This window comes from Culicoides brevitarsis, chromosome 2, assembly GCF_036172545.1.
Source record: "Culicoides brevitarsis isolate CSIRO-B50_1 chromosome 2, AGI_CSIRO_Cbre_v1, whole genome shotgun sequence".
NCBI lineage: Eukaryota > Metazoa > Arthropoda > Insecta > Diptera > Ceratopogonidae > Culicoides > Culicoides brevitarsis.
The window spans coordinates 13,018,058-13,030,227 of NC_087086.1; the positions used below are offsets into that span (position 1 = coordinate 13,018,058).

The window sequence follows — 12,170 nt, forward strand, 5'->3', positions numbered from 1 at the left end:
CTTGCAACCGCAAATTCAGGTAACGACCCCCAGTGTCAAAGTTTCGCCCGGGAATTATTTTAAAACCTCGTCGCCAGTTGCGGAAACGGAGAAATACGGGAAAAATACGCATTTAACGCAACTTACCGCGAAAGTGATTGACAAAAATGGCGGAATTTCATCGAATTTGGTGAAAAATTTGACGTCAAGTGTGCCAAAAATCAATAATTACATCAAATATTCGACGACAGTGAAGCCCGTGACGGAAGACGAGTACTACGATTATTACGACGACTACGAAGAGCAGCTGACGACAGTTCCCGTACGAAGTTCGACCATTCGAAATTTCGTTCCGATCCAACAGCCGAGTCAAAGTCCTCAGAAATTCAAGCCAAACATTAAATTAGTGCAAAAAGAGATCCCCAAATACATCAAAAGTAACCCGATTGAGCAAAATCCGCAAGAATATGAGGAAAGTGACGAGTATTACGACGAATATTCGGACGAAGAAGAGGATGAGGAATACGTGCCGCCCTCTATTAACGTCAACGCTTATCGCCCAGCGTCAGAAACTGCCGCCCCGCGTCGTATTACAACAACTACGTCTCGTCCCATGCGCCCCTCAACACCTTACGGGGGCTTACATGTCGTCACATCCACGTCTCGACCTCCGCCGCCTTCTCCTCCAACTACTGATCGGAGCAGCATTCCTCCGCCCATCATAAAATTCCCCGATGATCCGTTCCAAGCGTTCAAATTGGCGAATTTTCCGCGATATTTGAACAAATCGACACTCAGACCGTATACCGTAAGGCATCGCATTCGCCCAACTTTGGTGCCGACTATGACCGATGACCATCAAACGACAATTTTCGAACAAAAATACAAGAAAATCACGTCGCCCGTCGTTACGACGACAACAACTACGCCGCGAACGACATCGACGACAACGACAAGCACGCCGCGTAACAAGACAACACGAAAAATTTACACAATTCGCCCGAACCGGGGCAATGCACGCTGGAAGCAACACAAGAACGGAACCGACAAAGCGCGCATCAATGGGCGCAAAGTGACAAACAATCACAAAGGAAGACTCGAATTGGACGAAAGTTATCAAAACAGGTAAAGTTTGTTGCCACAAAAAAAAAATAAAAAAAAATCACTGACCTAAAAAAAACACCTCACTTGTACAGACCCTTCAATTTTTGACCTGAAATAACTGACCTGCCTTACTAAAAAATCGACTAACCTGTGTTTTGTGTGTCGTTAACAAATTTTCCGAAACCCGATTTTGCCTTTCAAAAAGTCACAAAATTGATAATTTTTTGTTTGAACGATTTCAGAGTGGAATCTTCGAGCCCAGCGTCGACATCTCAGCAGAAATCGACGTACAACAAGAATTATTACAATGCAAGTAACAATTATCAGCCAGCCAATTACGATAACTACTATACTGTTTATGATGATGATGTTGAGTTGTACAGAGATAATGGTAAGAATTGCATTTTTTCATTGAATTTTGTTAAAAATCTGAAAAAATATTTTTAAAATTTTAAGATTAAAAAATTTTTTCTGATCAAGTTTTTTGTTTTTAATTTTAATTTATTAATTTTGTCTAATTTCTAATTAATTTATTTTTTTTTAAATTATTTTTTAACAATAATTTTAAAGATAAAAAATTGACCATTTTTATTCAAGAATTTTCTTGTCATTTAATTTTTATTATTTTAATTGTAAAAAACCTTTTATCCTTAAATTAAAAAAATGATTTTTAAAACATTTTTTTTTTTGTTTGAGCTGTTTAAAAATTTTTAAACTTTTTAATTCTAAATATTTTCAATTTTTTTAAAAATTATTAAATTTGATTTTAATTTTTTTTTCATAAAAATTTTTTTTAATTTTTTTTTTCAAAAGCCGAATTTTTTTCAAAAATTTTTTTTGCATTTTTGATTTAACAAGAAATTTAAAAAAAAAATTATAAGAAAATGTTAGAATTTCCTTTTTAAAAATTTTTTCAAAAATCAGAAAAAAATATTTTTCAATTCTTTTTTGTGAAATTTTTTTTTTCAAATTTTTAGTTTAATTGCAGAAATTTTAAATAAGAAATTATCATTGAAAACATTAAAAACAAAAAATATTAATCAAAAAATTTTGAACATTTGTCATTTTGTAAAAAAGTTTTAATTTTTTTTTTTTTTTTGAAAAAAATTTTTTGGGAAAGTTCGAAAATTAAATAGCCATTTTTTAAAATTTAAGAGCTAGAATCTTTTGAAAAATTAGAAAAAATTTTAATTCTTAAATTATTAAGAATTTAATTCAGAAATTTATATACCTATCAGCTTTTGAAAAATCAAAAACTCAAATTTTTTTTTTTTTTTTTGAAAAATTTAATTAAATTTTAATTAATTAAATAGCCATTAAAATTTAAGCATTAAATTAATTTAAATTATTTAAATTAAAAAATATTGTATAGAAAGATTCTATAAATTTTTATTTTAAGCCTTTTTTTTAATATTCAAAAATTTAGGTTGGTTTAATATTTTATTTAATATTCATTTAATTTTATTTTTTTTTTAATATTTGAAAAATATTTTAATTTTTCTTAATATTTAAAGTATTATTTAGACTAAAATTAAATTAAATTTAAATAAAAATTTATTAAAAAAATTTAAATTAAAAATTTTATCTTTTCATTTTTTTATTATCTATTTTTTTTATATATTTTTTATTATATTTTTTTAAATATTTTTTTTTTTTATATTTTTTTTAAATATTTTTTTTAAATTTTTTTAATTTTTTTTTTTTGGTATCATTTTAGTCTTTTTAACATTTTCGAATTTTTATTGATATTTTCAAGAGATTTTAAAAAAATTCTCTCAAAAGTTTAAAAATCTTCATAAAAAAAAAAATTGAACTTAATAATAATAATATTAATATTTTGGATTTCAATTTAATTAACAAAAAAAAAAATTAATTAATTAATAAAAAAAACTTTAAAAATATAACAAAAATTAAAAATATTTTTTTTAATTCTTAATTTTGAAATTTTTTAGATTTATTATCAAAATTGTACCCTCAAAAATGCTTAAAAAACTTAACGATTTTTTTTCTTAATTTTTTCCCTTAGATTACCAACCACCTCAAACGCAATACAATCAAAACAAACAAACAGTCTCGTCAACTTACCGCCCCACGCCATCCGTGACTCCATCAACGTTGTCGACGCAACGTGAATCCTATGCAACTCAACGTCCTCAAACGACGTACCAATCCTCGTCTCCTTTGTACGACTACGACGACGCGCTTGTAGCCCAGGTAAGTATCCCCCTTGTCTCGAAGGTGACTTTAAAACGACTTAACATTGCAATTTTATCAACATCTAGCTTGAGGAGGACGATCGTTACTCTCGCCCATCATCTGCATCGTCGTCGTCGTCTTCGTCTCGTGGCCATACAAGGTAAGTGTTCTGTTAAATGTCATTATTTCGAGTCACCTTTGTGTAAATTAGTTGAAATTGTGTGACAAGAGACACGAAAACTACAAAAAAAAATATCCGAGTGTGGGTGAAACGGGGGAACTTAATTTTACTAATAACCATTTTTGTACAAAACAAGAGTTAATTTAGGTTGATAACCTTTTTTTTTGTTTGTTTGCAAGAAATTTTAACAAATAATGAATTGTTCTACAGGGGAAATAGGTTACACAATGACGTACATAACTCAATTACTGAACGTCCCTTATATGTTTCATCTCCTGCCACTTCATCCACCACAAGGAGTAGAAATAATCATAATAACTTAAATAACTACAATAGTAGTCCAAGATACTCGAGTACGGCATATGCAACGACACCCTTTTCCGCACGCGTCAATTCCGTGTCCCCCAATGATATTTCTTCCTCCACGACACCTTCGTCTCTGTCTTCGGCACCCGTCTTCCGTTCCAGAAGTAGCACTCCAACTCCGATAATTAGCACGACACTCCGTGATTACCCAGAGATCACTCAAAGGTACTACAAGATTTTTTTTCTCATTTCATAGAATGCTGTAGTTTTGTTTGATCTATATTGACATGATTGCGAGTAGAAATCATTTTTTTTCTAATTCTGAGTGATTGCCGGAGTTTCTCTCTCTCTCTCTTGTAGTATCTTTTCTATCTTTTAACTGTCTGAATCTCTTCTTAACTTTCATTCATTTACCAAATAATTCTCTAAAAAAAATCGTTCACTACTTCTCATCCATCAATCCATCTTAACCTTCCTTTTTCAACAACATTTACACAGTAATGCTTCCTCATATTAAATCACTATCTTGGAAAACTAACAACGAACATTTTTAATATTTTTGCTGCTTTGGGTAATTTTGAACTTTTGAAAAAATCAAAAAATTGCTTTGAATTTTGATGAAATGTGCACTGGGATTTTTTTTAAACCAGGAAATTCTTAACATTTTTTATTATTTTTTGAATCTTTTTAAACATTAAATTGTTTAAAATATTCTAAAAATATAAAAAAATGTTTAAAATTTCCTTTTTCGTTAAAAAAAAATTATTTCCCAGTGCACATTTCAAAAAATTCATAACAAATTTTTGATTTTTTTCAATAGATTCAAAGTCACGTTACCCTTTAATAAGAAAACACGCATCAACAAACCAAATTTTTAAGCAAAAACAAACATGAAAGTGAACGACATTTTATTTTTGTGTTCATTGACAGATTAAGTCTGGCGGATGAGAGTAATGTCAACAAATTGAAACAAACGAAACTTAACTTAACAAGCGCGATTCCCATAATTAATAACAATAAAACACAAACAACAACAACAACCACATTACCATCCAAAACTCCCCAAGACTCACACAAAAAATTAGAAACGGACGATGACGACGTTCCCACTGACAACTCCGAGGAGGAAGAAGAAGAGCTTACTCTCGTAGCTATCACTCCTCGTAAGAACGTCGTCATCATACCAACAACAACTACCGCGCCCAAAAGCGTAAACAGGACAAAAATTGTTCCAAAAACCCCACCTACAACTCAATCCCCTCCCCCAAGTAGTTCCTCATCCCCCAATCCCGACATCGACGAAACTTACTATTACGATTACGAACCATTTGACGAAAACAGTGAATTTGACACGGATCTTGACTCGGAAACGATCATTATCGCGCAAAAAAAGCGCCCATCCGTGCAATCTGTGGCGCCATCTAGATTAGTTCCGCATTCGTTTCAAGTGAACCAAAATTTGGCGGGACAAGGATCGGAACTTGTTTCCGTGGAAGAAGTTGCCGAAATTAACAAGTTATCAACAACGTCAACGACAGAACAGGGACCGCGGCGATATGTGCCGAAAGAGAACGAAAAACAGATGACGGAAGAGCAAAAAAGGAAGATCAAAAATTACATTGCAGCAGAAAGGGAACCAGAAACTTTCAAAGCTGTGACAGAAGATGTCAGTGAAGAAGATACAGTCCCAGTGAGAAATGCTCGAGTGTATCCTCGAACGACAACTACTTCAACGACATCTACGACAACTACTGAAAGTACAACAACTACATCGAGCACAACGACGCCTCGTCCAAAAACAACTACGACCACGACGACGACAGAGGAACCAACCACACAAAAAGTAGTTTTAAGGAATAGATTACAATTAGCAGTAACCAGTGATAATAATCAACATAAGCAAGTAGTAGATAGTAAATTAATTCATAGTTTTAAGGATAGCGAATTTGACCAAAGAAGTAACAACAACAACAACCATCAACATAGATTAAGTGAGAAACCTGTCCCGCCCAAAGGACGCAATGCGCAAGTTTTGCAGGCACGCAAACCCGAGAAAACTCGAAGGATAATAAATCGCCTGCCCGAAAAGCTCCGATTTATTGAGCCAACAACTTTTGCGTATGCTCCAGCATCCAAATTGAAGTTGATCGAAACCTACAAAGGAGATGCCACAACTCCCATTCCAAAAACGAGTTCAACTACAAGTACAACAACAACTACAGAGCTTCCATCAACAAGTTCTGCGATAAATGACAAACTTGATCACAATAGGTCTTCGGACCGCGGTGATGCCATCCTCAAACCTAACCTAAATGACAAATTTGAAGTTGTATCAGAGTCTAAACCTGATCCATCGCCACCTTTTACAGCCAATAACTTGCCAATTAATCGATTTGTTGAAACAATTCAGAGTTTCACGTCACGGGGAATTCTTTATAAAGAAGCCCTAAATCGGTCTTATACCCCATCGTACTTTACAAAAGCTGTGGTGTCTCCCTTTGATAGCTTGGCGGCACAAAAACGAGGCGAAAAGGATAAATTGAGAAGTAGCACTGTGAAATCCAGTGTAAGTGTGACTCCGTTAAAACCAATAATTAAAGGAGGCTTGATTCCGAATAGAGATGGATTCATTATTACAAATGCTCCAACAGTTTTTGGAGGAAGGGATACTAAACTTTTAACTTCAACGTCGACAACAACGACGACGACAACTACTGAGGCTTCGACTACAAGCAAAAATGAGGAAGAAGAATTGCCTGTGACAGAAATCGCGTGGAAAGAAACTTCCACGACGACAGAAAATAGCGGAATATCCGCAACTCCTGGAAATTCAGCGGTTACAGAGGAACAAAAGAAGGAATTCCCAAGTAACAGAGGGCGCTATCGACCATTTGCCAGTTATGATGAGATTACAATCAGTCCCGTATCAACAACTACGACGACTGTTCAACCTCCTCACATGAAATCAAGGAACCCAATAAGGAAATTTACTCCAGTTGTTGTCAGTACGACTTCAACGACGACGACTACAACCACACAGCAGCCAATTTTCAGAAAGAAATTGGTAAGAGTTCGTCCCAGTTTCATACAAAAACCGACAACTACAGCATCAACAACTTCTGAATCTCCTCCTGAATATGAGGATGAACTTGATTATGAAAATGTTAACGATACAATTCCATCACTTCCGCAAGTTGTGATTGAAAAGGAGATGCCTGGTATTCGACAAAGACCTATTTTCAAGACAATCGAAGATGAAACCATCACTTCTACAAGCCCAAGACAAGAAGCTCTCATAATGCCTGTGAATCTTTTCAACAGAAAAGCTCCCGAGGCACCAAAGTTCGTTCAAATCACGGAGAAACCGAGATATTTTGCGGATTCAGGAAGATATGAGACAACTCAAGCAGCTGTTGAGAACGATCGAACCACAAAACGTTTCCGTGCGACAGTTGAGATGCCAGAGATGCGAGTGCCTGAACATGAAATCTCTTCAGAGAACGATAATTTGGACAGTAGTCCCGAAAACGATCAACATATCGCACATTTTGTGGATCCGGATCAGGAACTTGTTGATGGCGATGGAAGCAGTGACGAAGTCGATTATGCGTTTATTGAGACAACGCCTTCAGATATTCTGAAATACGATGAGGTTGAAAGAGTCAAGTCGACAACGACAACCAAAAGACCTACGGAAAACGAAGACGAAGTGACATCGACGACGACACAAAGACAAACAACTACGACAACGACGACCATGGATTTAAGTCCAAGCACTTCCCATCCCCGAAGTATGCTTCCGCCGCGCGCATCTCGTATCAATAATTCGATAAAAACGACAATTGCTGCAGCAGGGATACCACGAAGACTCAAACCAGCGTCCAGTTATAGTAGTAAATGTAATGAAAATTCACCATTTGCTAAATGCAACGAAATACCGTCGAGGTACTATCTTTTTACTCATATTTAAATTAAATTTTAAATAAAAAAAATAGAATAAAATTTAATTTTAATTAAAAAAAAAGCCGCTGTCACCTTCTTATCAATGTTCAGCTTATTCGAGACAAAAAAAAAATAAAACGAACTTTTTATGGCAGAGCTCTTTCTCCCTTTTTCTGTCTTTTCTTGGCACCATTCATGTGCTTCTCGTCAATAAATTGTACAAAAACCGAACGAAATAACGCCCAAAAGTTTAACTTTATACGTTCTGGGTGTCTCGCAGTTAAAACTTTTTAACAAAAAAAAAACTTTTTTAACACTGCACTTTAATTTTTTTATATTAGACAGGACTACGACACCTCTTTCAACTCATTCTACAGTAAAAATTTAACTTTAAAGTCTCTCTCTTTTTATTTCTAATTGAAGCATGTAGCGCGGTGGAACACACTTTTCATCTATCAGCATTATACATTGAAAAAATACTCTGAAAACACAGAAAAATTCTGTCTCATCCTGAATTTGCATTGCCTTAGCATGAAAAACACTCAAAAAAAATTACTCTTTATGTCTTTCTGCACGCTGTTTTTGTGTTCTTTTCTATCCTTATTTATATATATTTTCTCTCTTTTTGTAAAATATTTCAAAAAATTTGATTAATATAATTTTTGGGCGTTACTTTTATATTCTTACTACTACCAAAAAGCTTTTTTTATGAGCAAATGAACTGTCCAGGAATTTTCTTCAGAAATCATATTTAATTGTCATTTTTTTATAAATAAGAAAAAAATAATTAATTAAAAAAAAATTAAAAATTAATTAAAATAAATAATTTAAAAAATTAAATTTCATAAAAAAATGATTAAAAATTTAAAAAATAATTTTTTAAATAAAAAAAAAAAATGACAATTAAATATGAAATTTACTAATATATTTTTTAATTAATAATTTTTTTACCGTTATTAACAATGCTTCATATAAAACGAAGAATGCATGTTTTTTTTACAAATTTTTAAAGAATTTGATAATAAATTTTAATTTTTTTGTTTTTAAAATAAATTTAGAACAAATAGTAACAGAAATCGTGGAAGCAGTTCGGATGGACAATCGAACAGTAGAGGAACACATCCACCGTAATTATGCTTTTCTTGCTTATTTTTCTTGCCTTTTTAAAAAATTTCGGTTTAAGAATATTTTTTAATAATTTAAAAAAAAAATTTTTCAGTCGCGCTCGCCCAACATTGAAACCGGCAGCTGGTCTTGTATCGAAAGCCCAACAATTCATCGACATTTATCGTTTCCCGCCAAATCGCCCAGATGCCTTGTATCCCCAACCGACGCCCGATAAGACAGCTGCCAAGTGTCGCAAGGATGTTTGTCTCTTGCCTGATTGCTTCTGTGGAGGCAAGGATATTCCCGGTAAGGATTTTAATTAAATTTTTATTAAAAAAATAATTTTAATTTTAAAAAAAATTTTTTTTAGGAGAACTTCCTGTCAATCAAATCCCACAAATTGTCTTATTGACCTTCGATGACTCCGTTAACGACTTAAACAAGGGACTTTACCAGGATTTGTTTGAACGTGGACGTGTCAATCCCAACGGATGTCCCATTTCTGCCACTTTTTACGTGAGTCACGAATGGACCGATTACAGCCAAGTGCAGAATTTGTATTCGGATGGTCATGAAATGGCATCTCACACAGTTTCGCATAGTTTTGGCGAGCAGTTCAGCGTTAAGAAGTGGGCTCGTGAAGTTGCAGGTCAACGTGAAATTTTGTCAGCTTATGGCGGTGTCAAGTTGGAGGATGTTCGTGGATTCCGTGCGCCTTTCTTGTCAATCGGTGGCAATAAAATGTTCAAAATGTTGCATGATTTCAACTTTACTTATGACTCGTCGATGCCTGTGTACGAAAATCGTCCTCCAAGCTGGCCTTATACTTTGGATTACAAAATCTTCCATGATTGCATGATTCCGCCATGCCCCACGAAATCCTATCCCGGCGTATGGGAAGTTCCTATGGTCATGTGGCAAGATTTGAATGGGGGACGTTGTAGCATGGGAGATGCCTGCAGTAATCCATCGGATGCCGAAAACGTTGAAAAAATGATCATGAAGAATTTCGAAAGACATTACACGACAAATCGGGCTCCTTTCGGTTTGTTCTATCACGCTGCTTGGTTCACGCAACCGCATCACAAAGAGGGCTTCATCAACTTTTTGGATAAAATCAATCAGATGAACGATGTTTATATCGTCACGAACTGGCAAGCCTTGCAATGGGTACGTGATCCAACGCCCTTGAGTCGCATGAATTCCTTCCAACCGTTCCAATGTAACTACCAGGTGAGTCCTTTTTTTGATTTAACTTACAAAAATTATTTTCTAACTTTTTTTAAAATTTTTTTTTAGGATCGTCCAAAACGCTGCAACAATCCTAAAGTCTGCAATTTGTGGCACAAGAGTGGCGTTCGCTACATGAGAACTTGCCAACCATGCCCCGAAATCTACCCATGGACCGGAAAATCTGGCATCAGATCCTCGAGAATAGACAACGACTTAGAAGTAGCCGATAGTACTAATTAAATGACGAAAATTCTAATAATTTATTCACTGAAATGAGAAAAAAATATTTAAAAAATACACAAAAAATATTCTTATACCTTTTATGATTTTAGTTTATAAACTTTTCCATCGAACCTTTTGATGTTTAATGTGGGCTTAAAATGTCAGTTCCAAAAATTTGAGATTCAGCTTTGAAATTAATGCTTTTTAACTGAAATTAAATAAAAAAAAATTAAAATTAGGATATTTGCCCCACTCTGGTAAATAATTAAAAATATTATATATAAAATATAATATATATTATTATTTTAAAAAAATACTCAATTTGATTCTTTTCTTACACGTTTTAGAATAAAAATTAATTATTATGTTCCGATGCACTTTTCATTTTTTTATAGCTTTTATACTTATTTAATCAATATATAAAAACAATATTATTTAATTTGTTTTGTAAATTTTTTATAAATTTATTTTTTTTGTAAGAAATTGTTAATTGTTATTAAGGTGTCCATCATACATCGTTTAATGTAAAAAAAAAACAAAATTTGCATCAAAATTCGAGTTTTTGTAAACAAGCATCTACTTTAGTCGCCATATTATTTCCGAAAACATACAAAAATATAATAAAAATGATGTTTTGCATACCTTTTTGACTAAAAATATTTCTTAAAAAATATACTAAATAATTTCGAAATTTCACTTACGCTAAAAAAAAGTATTAATTTTTGAAAATCTTTCGTTAATAATCATCAAGAAAACAAAAATCTTTGTAAATAGTATTATTTTATATGATTTATATTTAAATATAAAATATTGTGTACTTAGATTAGGATTAAAAAGAATCAAAAAAAATTAAAAAAAAAACATACAAAAGGTAGTAAACTAATAAAATATTATGTAGTTTTAATTAGCAAAAAAAAAAGAAAGAAAAAGTGAGCTTTCAACGAAAAATCATAATAATAACTGGAAATACTCAGACTCGTCTTTAAAAGCCATCAATGTTACTCAAAAAGTAATGCAATATATATTGAGAAAGTGTCGGAAAAAATAAATTTGATTGATGAGTGATATTTTATTACAACGAACAACTTTTAGGATGTATAATTTATATATGATGAAAAAAAAAATGAAAATAAATTTATTGTATATAATTTTATTATAAATTAATAAATTTGTTTTTTATTTGGCATGTTATTAGATGAAAAAGGCTTCAAGAACTTGTTGAAATATTTAACGTTCGTTACACCTTCAAAAAAAATCATCCTAAATTTTTTAAGTTAAATTTTAGAAAAAAAATATTAAAATAAAGAAAAAGTTAAGTATTTGAGCTTTTTTTTATATTTTTTAACATTAATAATAATATAAATAAATTAAAATTTTAATTAAAAATAGAATAAAAAATTGAAAAAATATTTTTAAAATATAAATTTAACTTTAAAATTATTAATTTATATTAAAATTAATAAAAGTTAAATTAATTTTATCGATTTTTTTATGAATTTTATTTTTTTTTTATTTTTTATAAATTTTATTCTGTTGAAATTTAAACTTTGTGTGAATTTAATTTTCATTATCAAATAAAATAAAATTATATTATATCTATAAATAAAAATAAATCTATTAAAACAAATTTTGTAAAAATGAAATGAAAACAAATTGTTTTCAGTTTTAAATCAATTTTTAATTTTATTTTTAAATTAAAGGCTAATTTAAGTTAATTCTTTATTTTTTTGTAAAAAATTATAATCCTTCAATTGAAAGTTTTTTATGTTATTATTTTTTTGTTGTTAGTTTCTAACCAAAATTCTAAAAACTAAAAAATGAACAAAAAGTCATTGTGTTTGGGTTAAGAGGTGTCTTTGTATGGGAGGTCCATTTTAGAGAACCATAGGGTAAAAGTGAT

The 12,170-nt window shown here is 31.8% G+C and overlaps 1 protein-coding gene across 1 annotated transcript in view; it reads left to right on the top strand.

Annotated features, from left to right (window-relative positions):
* Positions 1–10,397, top strand: part of LOC134831435 (uncharacterized) — a 58,579-nt gene extending 48,182 nt beyond the window's left edge. Inside the window, exons 4-10 of the mRNA XM_063845163.1 lie at positions 1,326–1,474; positions 3,110–3,297; positions 3,366–3,439; positions 8,767–8,835; positions 8,928–9,121; positions 9,186–10,048; positions 10,115–10,397. Of these exons, the coding sequence (XP_063701233.1) occupies positions 1,326–1,474; positions 3,110–3,297; positions 3,366–3,439; positions 8,767–8,835; positions 8,928–9,121; positions 9,186–10,048; positions 10,115–10,288 (1,711 nt within the window). The 3' untranslated portion in view covers positions 10,289–10,397. The remainder of the gene's footprint in view (positions 1–1,325; positions 1,475–3,109; positions 3,298–3,365; positions 3,440–8,766; positions 8,836–8,927; positions 9,122–9,185; positions 10,049–10,114) is intronic.
* The last annotated feature ends 1,773 nt before the right edge of the window (positions 10,398–12,170 follow it).